The sequence below is a fragment of the Poecilia reticulata genome, chromosome 12 (assembly GCF_904066995.2).
Source record: "Poecilia reticulata chromosome 12, P_reticulata-male-v2, whole genome shotgun sequence".
NCBI lineage: Eukaryota > Metazoa > Chordata > Actinopteri > Cyprinodontiformes > Poeciliidae > Poecilia > Poecilia reticulata.
Genome location: NC_088841.1, coordinates 22,099,667 through 22,116,705, shown reverse-complemented (window position 1 = coordinate 22,116,705; position 17,039 = coordinate 22,099,667). Strand labels below are relative to the sequence as shown.

The window sequence follows — 17,039 nt, the reverse complement described above, 5'->3', positions numbered from 1 at the left end:
GCGGTCAGCCACATTTAACAGACCTGATGAGAGAGTGGGATATTTTGCCTTCTGCATGAGTGAGGATTTGAATTAGCGAGTCGAGGGAAACGTGGGAGACGCACACTGACCTGCCAAATGAGGGGGGCAAGTGACGATCACAGCCCTGCACAGGAAGGTGTCGCCGGTCGTCATGACCCTGGCCCACTCGCCGTCCTGCGTAAACGGAAACAAACTTTCATTTAGTGAAGAATTTAGTAGCGGACGCCATCTGGAGAAGCACGCAACAGTAATTTGTTGTGAGATTGTAATCAATCACAGAAGGTACAAGCAGGATGTAACCAAGCTGGGGTTACAAGTTGACCTTATATAGTAAATAATATAACCGTTTCCTCAGTACATGTCTATTTTTAATGCTTCTGTTGAAATTAAATTCACACCAGATGTTGGAAACAACGCAAGTAAATTGAAAAATGAAAGCTAATTAGTTCACCAATTAAGTGGCAGAGAAAATGACTTTTTACCAGAGGTATTGCACATACTTACAGAAATGTAACTATAGTGGTATTTTTTGGCAAATGATCTGCATGGAGAAACTAGTTAACTACATTCAGGAGAATAAGAGCTCACATTCAAAGAAATGAGCCAGTTTCGTCATATTTTAGTGTGAATTTAATCTCACTAAAAGTGTTTTATACCCACTTTTCCACACTTTTAAATCTTAAAAGATTGCTTAAATCCCTTAACATTTAAACCATCTTTAAATCTGAAAAGTTCTGGAGGTCTTTTCCCCAGAACTTCTCTGATGTTTAGTTCTTTTCATAGATTTTCAGTGGGACACAAGTTACTTTTTTTCCTCTGCAACCAATTAAGAGTTTCCTTTGTTGTGTGTTTAGGACCGTTTTCATCAAAAAGTCCTGGTATATTTCTCCATTGATTCTTCAGTTATATTAATCTGTACCCTATGCTGCAAGTCAGATCACATCGTGGTGTTAATATACACAAACTTTACTTTTGGTATATCATTTTCTGGTGACAATGACATCAATATAGTTCTTAAATCCCACCTGACCCGACAATATTCTCCCTCTATTTCTCTCCAAATCCTCTGGGACAAACTTTAAACAGCAAACCTTCAACAGTGGAGTCTTGCGCACCGAGTGTGCGCAGTTCACTGCTTTACTCATCATCTTCATTGTGAAAATGGTAAGTTTTCAATTTGAAGCGAACGAAACAAACCAGACTTTCTACACACACAAGCTACAGTTTGAATGGACTAAACAAAGCTGGTGTAGATGTGCCCTAAAACTCCCTATAAGTTGTAAAACTTGTTTAAACATTATTTTTGTAAGACATTGTGTGTCAGTGGTTTGCTTATTGTAAAAATTACTGTTTTCTCATTTCAGATTATAGCTCCCATCACACTCGTGCAGCTGTAACCATTTCCGTTTTGTTTTATAACTGTAATATCTTTCTTTTTTTTTAGTCCCGTCACTTTTACTAATCGTACCTCTCTGTGATACACTTTGGTAATGAGAAACCGAAACTAATGAACCTTTAAAAGCTATTATTTGATATTGAACCAGCTGGTATTGATTTGCACATAGCAGCAGACGGATTTCTGCTGTTTTGTTTTAGCCTTCTTGGTACATGTTCGCTACATATTCCCTGTCCAATTCACTTCATTACACAACTTGATTTATGGACTAATTTGTTTTGATTTATTTGTACGTGTGGAAACTCAAGTTACTCTGGACATCTGGTGTGACTTTCATGTCAACAGAAATATTAGAAATATATGTACTGATTTAAATTATGCTTCTTTGCCTGCTGTATCTGTGCATATTTGGTCCTGAATTGTAAACTTCTTTAATTAAAACTGTGTATTTCTGCTAACCATTACGTTTGTGCTGGCACTGGAGAACTATCAAATGCATGAAATAAATCTCAGGGAACGTACAACTCATTCCCCAAGCATTGACAGCAGCCTTAAATAGCTTGATCTTTCAGAGAGAGAGGAAACTCTGACCATTACTCTTTGCAACATCCCTCCACATTCACTCTTCTGTTTAGCTCTCAGTGCAGATTTTCTACACAACGCAGATCTGGGGATTCAAACGGAAAGTTGAATTTGAGTCTGGTGAGTCACATCTTTGGTGATTTTTATGTTTTAGGTCACTATGCTGCTGAAAGACCCAGTGACGACTCATGTCCAGCTTTCTTGGAAAGGCCATGACATTTTTTTTATTCTAAATGTCAAAATACTTTCAAGCAGTTTGTGATGCCATGAACTCTATCTGGGCTCTCAGAGCCAGTGAGAAAGAAACAAGTACAGCAATAGCACGTCAGTTTTATCAGATGTTCTAGAGGTTTCAGACAAGAAGCAGTAAGAACATTAAAAAAAAAAACTCTGTGTATTCTGGCTCATTATGTGTTTAGATGAAGCTCCATATGGCTGCAGCTCTAAGTTGCACAAAGAGGACAGCATGAGTTGTGCATATTTCCCTTCATTGTGTGAGTGGAAACTGTCAGATGACCAGGAGGAAGAAGACATTGCCACACGTCGTCGATATCGACTCCGATGAAGAAAATCTGGACCAAACGGTCATGTTCTGGACACGTCGAGTCCAAACTGGCATGAAAATATCAGCCATGTTGTTCGACTTTCAACTGTAGAACTCTCACATTTTCACACGAAGTCAGGAATGACTTTATACGGTCCCCGTTTCTCTCCAGCAGTGAAAATCATCCATACATTATATAAATTAGTGACATGCATTTCCTGAGATTAAAATGACATTATTACTTTAGATACGGTAGTCAGGAAACCGACTGAATTAGCTGTTCATAATAAAGCAAATTGCTCTAACTGAATGCCACCCATGTCATCATGAAATGCAAATGCACCAGATTAACATCCGTCCTCCCCAGTCAGGCTGGTAGACAGCATGTACCACAAGACTCCTGCTGGTCCACTTCTTGTTGATTCTCCACACGGGAACGAAAAATAAATGATTAAACTGAGCTAGCAGCACTTTCTGAATGAATCACAGGCTGTGAATCACAGTTACAGCCACTCTTTTCAATTTCTGTCAATAACAGAATATTTATTGATGCTCTGTGCATCCGAGTGGAGAACAAACAGCTTGCCTTTACTCAGAGGAATCTCACAACAAATTGTTAGAAAAAAAAAAAAAAAAAGGTCCAAAATCGACTTTAACGCCAGACATATTCTGACTGATGCTCCACTTCCTGCTACTGTAACTTCAAGTGTGATCTGCACAGTTAGATTATGGTAAACCGTACATAAAGGCTCAGGTTTAACCATCCAAAGTCTCACAGATGGGTCTGTGTAATCCATTTGTATGCCAAGACAAGTTCTGAGGTAGACAGGCATCCAGAAACTCTGGGGACTGACAATTTTGATCAGAGAAAAGCACAGACATTCTTCTCCAAAGTGAAACTGCCTTCATCTTCATGAAGGAGTCCAACGAGTCTGAAGGTCAGGAAGGATATAAACACTCCAGAGTGTTCTGGTCCTGCCTCAGGGTTGGACGTGCTCAGAAAAGCTCGAAAGCGAGCTACCTGGGTCGCCGCGTTTCTATAACAACCGTAGGAAAACTTTTTTTTTTTTGTCGGACGATGCAATTTCGGAATTGCATTGTTTTTATTAAATAAGACATGCAATTTAAACCAGTTGTGAAAAATCAAGGCGGTGATGGATGTAAACACATGAGATGTATTTATAATTCAGTGCTTATCATCTGCCAGCCATCAGACGAGACATTTGCTGATGTTTGAGTGATAAGTTTAGCAAAATACGTAAATTTTGATGCTGGTTGGAATGAATTTTTACTGGCTACTTTCATACGAACTGTGTTAAAACAAAGCCAATCATATGGCCGCAAGTAAAAATATAGTGAAGATGATTTACTGAAGTCTCTGATACTTGGAATAATACCTGAACGTAGGAGTTGAAAAAGTTCTTCCATCGGTCATAATGTCCTTATATCCCCTACTCCAGCGTGTGTCTGCCTGGCCAGACAGAGATTAAATGAGGAACAGCAAAAGCCAATGAAGAGGATAAGCAGATACAAAGCTTTCCAGCATCTGATGATGTCATCCAGGGCATTTTAATGTGAAATATCTGCTGACTGGAAATCGAGCCTGTCAACAAACTTCAGTCAGAGGCTTCATCAGATTCACTGCAAGACTGACTGCTATCAGAAATCCTTGCCCACAGCATCAGCATCCACAAAAACTCTTAAGAGACGAGTTACAACATTTAATTTCCATTTGGGATGAATAGAGCATTGTTGAATTCAGCTGATATTTTCCATTTAAGTCAATAAAGCATCTCTGTGGTAAAGAGTCTTTGATGGATGATTTTGTAGCTTCCAGCACATTGATTTAGAAACACCAATATCATTATGACATTGGTGTTCTGCTTCGGTTTGAAATGCATCGCGCTGCTGTTCTGGGCGTCTTTCAACAGGACCATCCTGGGTGTTAACACAACCTCCCCAGCTGGGAGAGCTTTTGTCCGCGCGCCGCCGCTTCGGCCGACGTGAAGTGGAAACTCTATAACGCCCGTGGCTGAGAGTGTCGGCGTGAATGTGTTTCTCCGTCAATAAGCATTAGCACTTTGATAGATGGGGCAAAATGTCAAGGTTCTGTCCTGCCTCTCACCCAGTTCACGCTGCACGCCAAACTAAAAGCTTCGGCCAACCTCAGCTGGAGGAGGACCTGGCGGACGCATAGCAGATGGATTTTCTTTCATGTTGCAGTCGCGTTCTTTCTTTTGTAGCTCAAAAGGCAACAGAAATGCAACAAACTGCCGGTGACTTGGTAGTGGAGTAAAATAAATTGCCCGTTTTTATACAACCTTTTTCACCACTTTGGATTTTAAGAGAAGTTCGTATGAGTTTTTTTATTTGCAGTTTTTAACTGGGATGAAAAATCAAGCTGCAGTCCCTTCTTAAGTAAAGAAAAATTTGACCTTTCTGACCAAATGTGTTTCAGGTTTGCAGCTTTCTTAGAATCCCAGAACAATTGGACTCAACTGGTGAGATTGAGATCGTTTGTCTGCTTGTAGCCATCAGAAAAATGGAACATTAATCGTATCAATGGTGATAAATCGATTACTGAAAAAATTGTCAACTGATTTAGTAAGCAGTAAATTAAATACAAACTCAAAAATTGCCAGTTGCTGAAAAAATAATAATATTCAGAGAAGTAATCAAACAAATTTGTACAAAATAAATACACATATTTCTTTAAGATAAAAAGACCTTTGTAAAAATGTTTTATCCAAAAGTCCTTGGCTGGTTTAGTTTTAGCTCGGCCTGTTTCAAATTCACTAAAGGAATGTAATTTAACAAAAAACATGTTTTTTTCAAAAAACTAATGAGAATATTCATCTATTTGCACCTTATAATGCATTTCTAATATTACACAAAAATGCAAAGTGATTAAATGAAAAGTCTGTAGAATGTGCCAAATTTTTATTCAAATCAATTACTCATGAAAATAATCAATTACTAAAGTAACTGAATACTACAATACTTTGGTTTGCAGAGGAGTTTGGGGTCGAATTAAAGATTTTAAGGGCTCATAGTCTGGTGGTTACATATTATTATGAACTTAAACATTTTACGTCCGTAGAATTTAAGATGAAGTTCTTGGTTTCATCTAAATACTGGGAGGAAATTAGCGTGGAATAATTTTTTCCACTTGTAAAAAAAAGCTTTCCCCCTGAAAACTTTAATAGTTTGGAGATCACCTTGTAGCCCTCCCCAGAGGGAGTCGGTCTGTTCTTTAAGGTCACTGCTAATGTCTTACCATGTCAGGATGGTGTTAACACACATTGAAAAGCTTCAGACCAGCAAACTGTGAAAAACCAAATGCATCCAACAGCTTCTGACTGAAACCCCGTGGGGAAAGGGTGTGCTTACTTTCTCCTATTTAAGCTGAACTGCAGACGAATGCTGCAAAGGGTCATTCTGTCCACTGGGGCTTTTTGGAGGACATGAAATTCTGTACAACATGCCATGTTGAATATTTAACATTTTAGATTCTGTGAATAAATAAATAAATAAATAAATAAATAAATAAATAAATAAATAAATAAATAAATAAATAAATAAATGCATTAAGAGCCAGCATGACCTGCAGGAAACATGTAATGTTGATGGGGTCTAATGCGCTCATTGCTCGGGTCTCTCAGCTGTGGATGAAGGGGAAAATCAGGCGGAACAGAGAGTGCCTTCACACGAGACAGCCTGTTTCCCCAGTGAGGAAGCTGTTATCTCAGTGTCACGCCTCATCAGTCCCCGAGTGAGACGTTACTGTACTCTACCTGCCATATGGCCGTCACAGCAGAGCCCAGCCGGACGTTCTTCCAGCCAACCCGCTGCGCCAGACATTCGGAAAGTTGTTGGGTGCCTCCCTGTGGAGAGACAGATACGGCACCATGAGTCAGGCTTGACTTGGTGCATGCTAATGGCCTTTCCTGGACCAAACAAGGGACGGTGATCCAATTTACATTTCATGTATGGATATAGATGTTTAAGCATGAGATTTCTGTTGAATTTCAAGGCTGTGCAGCTCTGGAAAAAAATTGAGAGAGCACTGGAATGAATGCTATTTTGTTCCACCAAATATTGATTTCTGAATTAAAACATTTGTATTGCCGTTTCTAAATGAATATAAACTTGTTTTCTTTGTATCATTTGAGGTGTGGTTTCTGCAAATAAATACAAAATTTTTGCTTGAAAAGAGAAATGTCAGCAGTTCATAGAATAAAAGAACAAAGTTCATTTTACTCAAACGTATTCCTATGCAGACCTAAATCACAGAAACTGATCTAATTTTTTCTAGAGTTGTACATCACTATATTTGGGACTTTGCTAAATCACGTGGTTTCAGGCCTGTGTGCATGTTCATGTCAGCTTAGAGTCCGGTATTTACTTTCTGCCTCCTGTTCTTACTCTGCAGGGATCAGCTTGCCATTTCTCCAGAAAACTGTCTAAAACTTTACACTATGCAAAACATAGCAGTAGTGAAAAGAAGCAGCTGGAAATCTTGATTTTCTACAATAAATCCGTCTGTTTTGACTGAACTGCAGTGATCGAGGTGCTGAACTGTCATCATGTCAACTCCATCAGGACGTTTGAAGTTGGTTTTCTCAAGTTCTGATAATAATCTCGTTCAAACCCAACAAAAAAACAAAACAAACTTTTGTGATTTAGATTCAAAATTCTTTTCAACACAATCTGCAGGAAAGATGTACAAACAAGACATAAAAATAAAATTTAAAAAAATCACAACTTCACAAGCGTTATCCATCATAACCACACCACAAACTGTTTTCAAGATAAGTTTTACTGATGAAGCAAATTTTCCAACTGATTTTCGACAGGGACGAGTTGACAGCCCGTCTGAGGGCAATTTAGAGTCAGCAATTATTTTAACAGTCATGTTCTGGAGAACCAAGAGAGAAATAATCAGCATGAACAGAAATATACCTCATTTTGCATTTAATAAGTCCATTACCAGCTTTACTTTTCAAAGTAAATGATGAATTACTCAAGTAAAGTCACAGATTCGGCTTCAAAGGCTGATTCAGATCTGAAAGATTTATTTAAAAATGATAAAAATCTGTAAATCCTAATGTTTATGTTTGATGCTTACGCAATCTTTACGCAATCTGAGTCAAATCAGATCATATGTACCTTTGATGCATTTTGCTCAGTATGCTGCAGCTGAATGGCAATAAAGTGTTTCTATGTCTTAATTTTCAGATTAACCTATAAAAATTATCATAAAGAAAAATAAAACTGATGCAGTAGTAAAGGTGTAGGATTTCTTTCCTCTTTCGCTACATCTGCTCCTGATGACATTTACAGTATGACTGCATCTCAGGCGGTCTCCATCTTTACGGTTATTTCTTCAGGGCATATCTGGAATTAAATCATAAAAATGCTGCTGAAAGTAAAGTGGAATCTCAGAAAGAAAGAAGAAAAAAAAGCCTTTTGTGGAGGTTTGAACCAAAAGCTGTGCTGCCATTTTCTGATTGACCTTGTTAATCCATTAGTTCTCACTGGTTCTCAGCCATTTCTACACTTTAGCGCTGCAGGAGGAGAGAGAGAGAGCGAGCGCAAAAACAGATTACAGAGGAAACACTGGTCTCATGTTGGGGGAATACAGAGAAAAGTAGCAAAAAATCCACATCAAGTTTGGAGCCAGGGGTGTTAGGATGCTGTAATTCAATGTTTAAGGGCCAAAGAAAAGCTGCGTGTTCACTGAGACATGGCGCGGCCAGAGCAGGCTGTGCTGAACGGGCTCGGCTTAACTCAAGAGGGGAGATATTCGGCTCCGTCTCCGGTTCTTAAAACTGCAGCAGAGTCTGAGTGGGAGGACGTGAGGGATATACCTTTATCTTAAACTCCTGAGCACAACCAGGAGAGCTTTCCAGGAGCGCCAGGAGCCCTCCGGCTGCAGCGGCGTACATGAGGAAGAACAGAAAGGACATCTGGGACGGCTCCACGCCGAAGACGGACCTGCTGCACACTCCCAGCTGCTCCTTCAGTTCTGCCACACAAGAGCGGATAAAAACAAGCGGTAATCTGAGCCGTTTCCCTGCCGTAACAGAGCTCCGCTTACTTTTACAAGTTGTAAAAACAGCACAACAAAAAGGATCCACTGTTCCACTCGAGGAGGCAACCATTACCTGTAATCATCTTGTCACTTTCCGAGTCTCTTTTCATTCTCAAGTCGATAAATTCAGCGCTACAGAGAGTCATTGCTTTTAACAAAAACATATGATTAAGACTTCGAAGGCCAGAAGTTTCCTCACATCAACCAGCAGCACAAACTGAAGCAACCGATTTTCCTGAACGTCGCCTACTTAGGCCTGTCATTGTTAGATTTAGGGCAAGATGCATCATCAAAGCAGCCTCTTCTTGTCATAACAAGCTGGAAAGACAGTCTAACACGTAGTTCACCCTAGAAAACAAAATGTCTCAGCCAGTCAGTCAGTTTGCATCTTATACACAAGTCACTACAATTAAACCCAAGTCTAATAACATTCCTGGAAGGTTTAAAGGAGTATTAACTTTACTATTATGCTTCTTCTGAGTAGAATTAGCATCAATGTTTTGGAGTCGACACTCCAGAGCCTCAACTGGAGCATAACAAGAAGACTTCTGACTCTAAATATATGAAACTCATCGCCAAAAACATGCAAAAAGCTGGCCAGGTGGAGTCACTTAAATAACAACCCGTCTCATTTCCCATCAGAAACTAACAATGTTTGAGTAAAACTCATTTCAAATCATAATTTAAAAGTGAAATCTGCATTTGAATGTAGGACAAACTGCAACCACAACATCTCCCATTGCTGCCAGCAATCAGATCGACCAGCTTGAACAAGACAGCTGCAAATTTCACATGACTAATATGAATATGCAGTTCATTGTAGTGCATGCAGAACTGGAATGAACAAAAGTAACAAAATTATGTCCTGTGTATTTGATGTAGTATATAAAACAGTGGGTTTTTAGGCCAGCTGAGATACATTTTTAAATAATCAACAACAATAAAAACTTCTGCTGAGATATCTATAAATATATTGGAATATTTTTATCCTCTTCATCACTTGTTTCAGCCCACATTAGGTGTTTGTGAATCATCAAAGTCATTTTTTTGGTCTCAAACTTACAAGGTCGACATCTTTGCATCTGAAACATTCCCTCTCTTAGCTGGAGCATCTCTGGAGATGATGATGCAAAGAAAGATTCTTCATAAAATCAGGAAAATTATGGATAATCCTGACCATCATCTTCATAAAACAGAGCATCTTCAGTCAGAGGCTTCTTCAGATTCGCTGAATTACAGACCGCTACAAGAAATCTTTCATGCCAACAGCCATCAACATCTATAATACTCTGAAGAAGCTAAATTAAGGAGTTACAACATTTAATTTCCTTCTGGGATTAATAAAGTATTTTTGAATTAGAAGTAAATTTCTTCAGAATCAACATGAAAGTAAACATGTTTATTTTTAGAGAACACAATTAGTTTAACATCTCCTTATGATCTTATCATTTTTAATATTTTTGTACAGATCTATTATACAAATGTATTTATTTTTATTATTGTGAACCGCGATTCAAAAGCAATATACATTTAATCTGTTTCGCTGTTTATTTTCAGTTTTATTTACTATTTTGTCAGTTTGAGGTCATTTCACTGAGTTTTCCTGTCGTCAACCGTCTAATTTTTTTCTTCACCTTTTCAATACGAGCAGGCAGCGTTTTCACTCCCACCTTCATGCATGTCATGTCCTTGTCAATATTTCACAATGGTTTTGCACTCAGAGTCGCCTGTTGAGTGAGGAAACTCCTCTTACGAACATAACAGACCAGCAGCTTTGCAGCACAGACAAAAAGGTCTCAAAACAGAGAGACCTCTGGTTTAACAGGTTCTACTGATGAATTAAAAGAAAGGTCATGGCTGTGTGGTTTACAAAGTTTAATAAAAAATTACGAGAAAGAGGCTAAATGAATTTCTGATGTTCATAAATGCTATTAAGAAGCACAACAAGAAATGGTCATTTTGTTCAGTTTTGTGTTTTTAGGCCTGCATACAGTAAATATTTTGTTCATGTTGAGAAAAGATTTAAATATGGAAGACACCAAGAAAACAAGTTATATCTGCACATTTTTAATTTAATTTCAGGGTCTGTAACCAGTTAACCGCAACTACATATTGACAAATAAGTAACATATTTAAATCAAAAACCTTTTTTTGCTGCCCCATTGTAGAATAAATATGAACTCAACTAATTTCGTTAAAGCGTTTGATCTGTTATTAATGTTATTCAACCACCAATCTGATGCTAAAATGAACTCAGTGCAGCATTGTGTCAAAAATATCTTCTAACATATCGTTACTGCTTTGTCTTTTATTTCCATCTCAGTTTTTGTGTCAAAAATGACACAATCCCAGACTATTGCTGCAACATAGTGATTGTTTCTGATGGGTCCTTAAATCTGATGCACATCCAACATTTGCACACAAACACAAAGGTTCTGGGTGAAACCATTCAATTCTCTGAAATGGAAAAAGTACAAACTTTGTACATCACGATATGTATTTACAATCAGATTATTGAGTAACAGGAATTTGATGAATGAGTATAAGAAAATATTTTTATTTAGTAGCAAACTATTTTGCCTTATAATAAATTAAATACCCAGAAATAAATTTTGATCAGTCATGGAGTAATGCATTATATTTTTACCCAAATATCGTTTCCTGCCTCTCAATTGATATTAGTGCCTTGAAATCTTCCTTCTCTTCTCATCAGATATGAAAGCGTAAAGAACCAGTGCCACACAGTCAGAGCTGGACCTTCAGTGTCCATGGACCAGTAATCCCAGCAGCGCCACTTCCTGGTCCCACTTCAGACGTCCAGCTTGTCACAGCATGTGCAGACAGACGTGCCACATGAACAAGCGCCATGCTCCGTTCTGAATATGAGGGTCTCCGTAGAACCACTAGTCTGAATTTAAAGCTGCACATAAAAGTGAAGGAATAGAAAACCTGAATAAAATGCATCTCAAAAAATTGTAAAAAAATAAAAAATAAATCTGTGTGCTATAGCGTTCTCACATTTCCAGGGTCACTCAGTTCCCACAAGAGCGAACCGGAAGCATCTGCTGGCTCGGATGTTGATTTTGCTCTTGTGGAAATCTTCTACCTCCATCACATTCCACATGGATAAAGGATGTACTAAATGATGCTACATGGAGCTAACTGGGAAGTTTCATGACAGAAACATGGGTTTAGTCTTATATTTATCTCAGACAGATTTCTCAACTATAATGAGCAACAGTTTAGCCAACTACATTGTGGTTATTCCATTGTGTGTTTTTCTTTTCCAGTTTATTTTTTCCTCCTTTTGGTTTAGTTTCTACATTTAGTAGTTTTCCTGTTACTGGTTTGTTTGATTTCTCTGCTGAAATCACAGCGGCGTGTCTCATTACTGCTCTAACAGATTTCAGTGATGTTCTGAATGCCGTTAAACTTTAACAGATTGTTCAAAGATGCACTGTGCACTACTCCATCATTTCTAAGAGAAATTTCAGGCTTCTGTAGATCATGTTCATTTCCCCGACACTCAAAACTTAATTGGACCTCATTTTGGAGAAATGACTGCATCTATTCAACGAGGAACGAAGGCGAGGTTCGCGGTATCTTTCATGACAGCCCTTCAGGTCATCTGTGTTGTTGGGTTTGACGTCTCTCTTCTTCCTCTTGTCAATACTCCACAGATTGTGTCTACAGCCACACAATGTCCACTGGGGCAGATTTTGGTACCGTTGGCAGCGTGATCCAGCACCAAATCCTACTGGAGTATAAAAGTCAGCATTTCCATAAAGCTGGTCAGCAGATGGAAGAATGAAGTTCTTTAAAACTTCATGGTAGAAAACCGGATGTCTTCTGGACAAATGGGCAGCCTGCTCACCCAAACAAAGAGTGTTTAGATCGGGGGGCATCACACTCATTTACGTTTTGGGCCAAATCAAGATCATGAATGCTCTTAAAGGGCCGGTTGTGCCAGAATGTATTAATAAAACCTGTTCACACTATTAAATTCTTAAATTTAAGTAATATCATTGAACATATTTTCAGTGTTTGTGGTAATAATTTGGAAATATTTCGATACTTGCACTTATTTGTGACGGTACTTGCGACTTTTTGTTACTCGTTAGATTATAGACTACAATCTGACATCAATCAAGGCTGAGGCAGCTGTTTAGTACAAATAAAGTTTTTTTACCATTGTTTGAGAAAAATATGCAATAAGCAATGTATTAGTGCAAAAGAAATGCAGGAGTTTATTGATTTTGTGTGAATTTCCACAATAATTCTCAAGAATTGTTGTATTGGAGGGACTGATTGATATAATTTGGCAGTAAACAGATGAAAATGGCATTGATTTGATTGATAATATTTAAGCATTATTGGTGTTTTGTCTAGAATCTAGAGGGCCACATAAAAAGCTACGGTGGGCCGGATTTGGCCCACGAGCCTCGAGTTCAGAAAACCTTTTACCAAATTTTAATTTGAAATGATTGAAATTATCCTCCATGTGCAATGAATCTACTGTTGATTTCTGAAAGAACTGACAACAAAGTTTGAATTTCTGTATGAATTTCTCACTGTTTTGATGCATCTCAAATCTCTATCCAAATGTTAAAGTCTGTAAATTAGTCATTGTGAATCGTGGCAAAAAGGTCTTTACTTTTTCCATCTAGATCGCTAGAAAACAGCTAAAATATGACATTTCTCAAGAAAACCAGGCAAAACGTGTGAAAAATAAAACCCACTTCATTTGGTTGAGCAGAACTAAAAACTGCTGAATAATGTGGAAACAAGTGGCAGGAGGAATCCAGACTTCTTCCAGGGCAAAGGACACCGCTTTATCTACAGCAGATTGCAGGATGTATGCTGGGTTATACAGCCTGGGGCGATACTGTTGATTAGTACGACAGAGACACAGATGTACAGATGGAGCTTGGTGTGCTTGGTGTTTCCTGAAACAGCCCACAGAGACTGAAGCAACACATTACCCAACTGTCATGTTGGACCAGGAAGCAGAGCGGTCTTAACACCGCTAGCAATCCTTATGCTAACGGTATTTTTAGTATAAGTGAATCAGAGTTTATTGCAATCTGGGTGCCAGAGAAAAAGACACAGGAGTTAGCGTTGGGATAACACAGCTTGTAAAAGCCCAGCCTTGAACATGTGATTGGATTCACATTGAGGCGGGCTGTAAGCTACTCTGAAAGCAGGTGTTATAAATCAGGCTAAAGAAAATGCTAATAACACCTTACTGAAACACGGCCACTGAAAATGAGGCAAAATAACAAGGTGAGTGAGTTATCATTCTAATGAAAAGCAGCAACACCCACATTATCCATCACATTCATGCAGACATACAGGAATACAGTAGAGATGAGTATAGGGGCGCTGTTGGGCATGGGACAGTGTGGTGGTAATCTTTATCTGGTCACTCAGTCACCAGGGCAACCAGATTCAGACAATACACCTGAATTGATGTGATATTATTTGCCTTATGCCCCTTTTACACAAAGCTGCTCTTCAGAAAACCCATTAGAGTTTTGTTATGATTTAGCCGCTTGCTAACATCTCCACTGATTCGGAGTCTCTGGTACTTTTTGAAACCGGGTCTGATAGTGAAACTTTTTGGGAACACACCCCGATGATGATGATGATAAAGTACTCTGAGGGTGATTCTTAAGTTTTCTAATTTAACACAACTTCTAATAAGAAATATAAATATGTTACCCGAGAACGTGGTTCGTCAGAGATGGGTTACTGTTTTCTAAATGAAGTGGAAGCCAGTGAGGTAAAAGCTAAGGGAGAACTTTTTGACCTTATGTTAACATTGCAGAGCCGCCTAGTGGCCTGGAATGAAAACTACAGCGAATAGAAGGTGCATCTCCATCTAAACACCAAACTTTGCCCAAACGACATAAAAAAGTAAATACTGGCAGTTTCCCTTCAATGGTTTAGTGAAAACAAAAACTTGATGGTTTATTGTCGTCCAACTATGTTAAAGAGAAAGCTCAATATGTAGTTTTCATGCAGCTCATAAACTCAAGATGCATGAAAGAATCAAAACAACAATCCAGTTATGTTTTTTTTTTGATGAGGGAATAATTGATAACATGATATAAAGCTGGCTGCACAGTGGCGCAGTTGGTAGAGCTGTTGCCTTGCAGCAAGAAGGTTCTGGGTTCGATTCCCGGCCCCGGTCTTTCTGCATGGAGTTTGCATGTTCTCCCTGTGCATGGTGGGTTTTCTCCGGGTACTCCGGTTTCCTCCCACAGTCCAAAAACATGACTGTCAGGTTAAATGGCCTCTCCAAATTGCCCCTAGGTGTGAGTGTGTGTGTGCATGGTTGTGTGTCCTGTGTGTCTCTGTGTTGCCCTGCGACAGACTGGCGACCTGTCCAGGGTGACCCCGCCTCTTACCTGGAACGTTAGCTGGAGATTGGCACCAGCAACCCTCCCGACCCCACTGAGGGACAAGGGTGAAAGAAAATGGATGGATGGATGATATAAAGCTCAAAAAAGTTTATTTTAAATTATGCCTGTGTCAACTTATACCCATCCAGAGGTTTTGCATTTAATTTAAAAACCACTAATTAAGTTAAAGGGAGAAGGTTAAACATGGTGGACCTGAAACCGACCTTCAGTCCAAGCGTGCTGCTCCACGTACGAGTGCACCGTCATGCTGTCCAGCTCCGCCGCATTGGGGGTCCTCAGTGGGTCCTGAACACACACCGTTCTGCACAGCCTGTCAAACTGAGAACAGCGTATAATCAGAACCCGATCGACATGACAGTTCACCGCCTTGAAGACAAAACACACACATTGATACGGATAGAAGAGGGAGGACCAGAGGCTGCACCGCGTCACACTGCTGCTCTGAAGTGTCTGAGCCAGACTGGAGCTGCTGTGCTACTTTGTCATGTCAATCCAAAGAACTCATTCTGCTCCAAACAACTGAGACACCAACTTTCCAAGAAGGTTTGAATTTGTAGAGACGGGGTTTACTCAGCTCACCTTCCACAGCATCTGGGTGAAGTCCAGCAGCACCAGCGGAGACAGAGCAGGGATGCTGGTCCGGTAGGATCTCACTTTGGAAGTGGGCCCACCCATGTGAAGCACCTTCTTCCCGACATTAAACTGAGGATACACCTCTAACCCCAATTCTTTTATGAGCTCCATAATGTGCGTTTGTGTGCTGTGAGGGGAGAAAAATAATAATGAAAAATTTTTTATGAATCTTCATAAAAGAAAATCCTTGAGTAACCAGAAAAACAGATTAAAGCTGAGTAAAAAAAAAAACCACACACAAAAAAATACAACCATGTTTACTGTAAGAGATTCTGAGTTGAATCTCGGCATTCTTCACTTTGTGGGTCTGTTTTCTATGAAATGTCCTTTTCTGACGTCTGTTTGTCCGATTAGCTTGAAACATGTTGAAGGTTAAATCAGTTGCAAGTTAGAGTCACAAAGCCCTGCAAAGTTATTAAATTTCCTTTTCACATATTTTTTTGCCAGTTTATATGTTTTATTCAGATTTTATGTGACAGGCCAGCAAAAAGTAGTGAAAATTTGTTAAGTGGAAGGAAAATAACATGACTTTTACAATGTAAAGCCCCTCTGAGTCAGAACTTTTATAGCACCTCTAAAATGTTCAATAATCAATTTAACACAAAAACATACTTTGAGATAAATTCTGTATTTTGAGACCAACGCTGTATTTAACATCACACAGCTCCTATATCCCTGCTCAAAAAATACATCTCCACATCATGATACTGCCAGCACTGAGTTCCACTGTGGAGATTGCATGTTATAAGATTCAAATATTATTAATGATTCATTTTGTTTCAGTGATTGAAAAGCAAAGCTCATACCGTTTAGAAGATTTGGTAAAAACATATTCACATTTTGGTTAATTTAGATTATTCTGGATTACAGACAATTGAAACCAGCACATATTTTAAGGCCTAAGCAACAGAGCAGTTGTACAGGTGTCACTTCTTTAAAAGGAAGAGCCATCAGTAAAAGCCTGGCAGTTCAAAGAGTACACATATGGGAAAGTTTGGTGGAAGATAAAAGTCCCTCTCAGCCACAGCAGGGAACCAAAGACAGATAAAAGTTTTTAAAAAGTGAATTAATAATAACTTACTGTATAGAAAGAGTACATTAAATAATTTACAGTCCTTCAAAATACTCAACTCCTTCCAAAGAAATGTGCAACCAAGTAGTATTATTTTCAAAAAATTGCAAATGTGCACGAGTATTTCTGCATTAAAATCAACATATTGATAGAAATATGCAAACAGTACAAATGTGCAAAAAACAGCAGGAATGCTACAGGAGATGAGGAAAAATGTTATGAATCTTTTCCAACAAAATTTTTTTTTTCTTTCCACTCAACTTTCAATTAAT

At 38.8% G+C, this 17,039-nt stretch overlaps 1 protein-coding gene across 1 annotated transcript in view; it reads right to left on the bottom strand.

Annotated features, from left to right (window-relative positions):
- The window catches only part of LOC103474005 (putative flavin-containing monoamine oxidase A), a 66,739-nt gene that overhangs the window by 48,325 nt on the left and 1,375 nt on the right, over positions 1-17,039 (bottom strand). The window contains exons 3-7 of the mRNA XM_081613514.1: positions 15,642-15,822; positions 15,266-15,380; positions 8,414-8,571; positions 6,338-6,427; positions 111-195 (exon numbers count right to left, since the gene is read on the bottom strand). Of these exons, the coding sequence (XP_081469640.1) occupies positions 111-195; positions 6,338-6,427; positions 8,414-8,571; positions 15,266-15,380; positions 15,642-15,822 (629 nt within the window). The remainder of the gene's footprint in view (positions 1-110; positions 196-6,337; positions 6,428-8,413; positions 8,572-15,265; positions 15,381-15,641; positions 15,823-17,039) is intronic.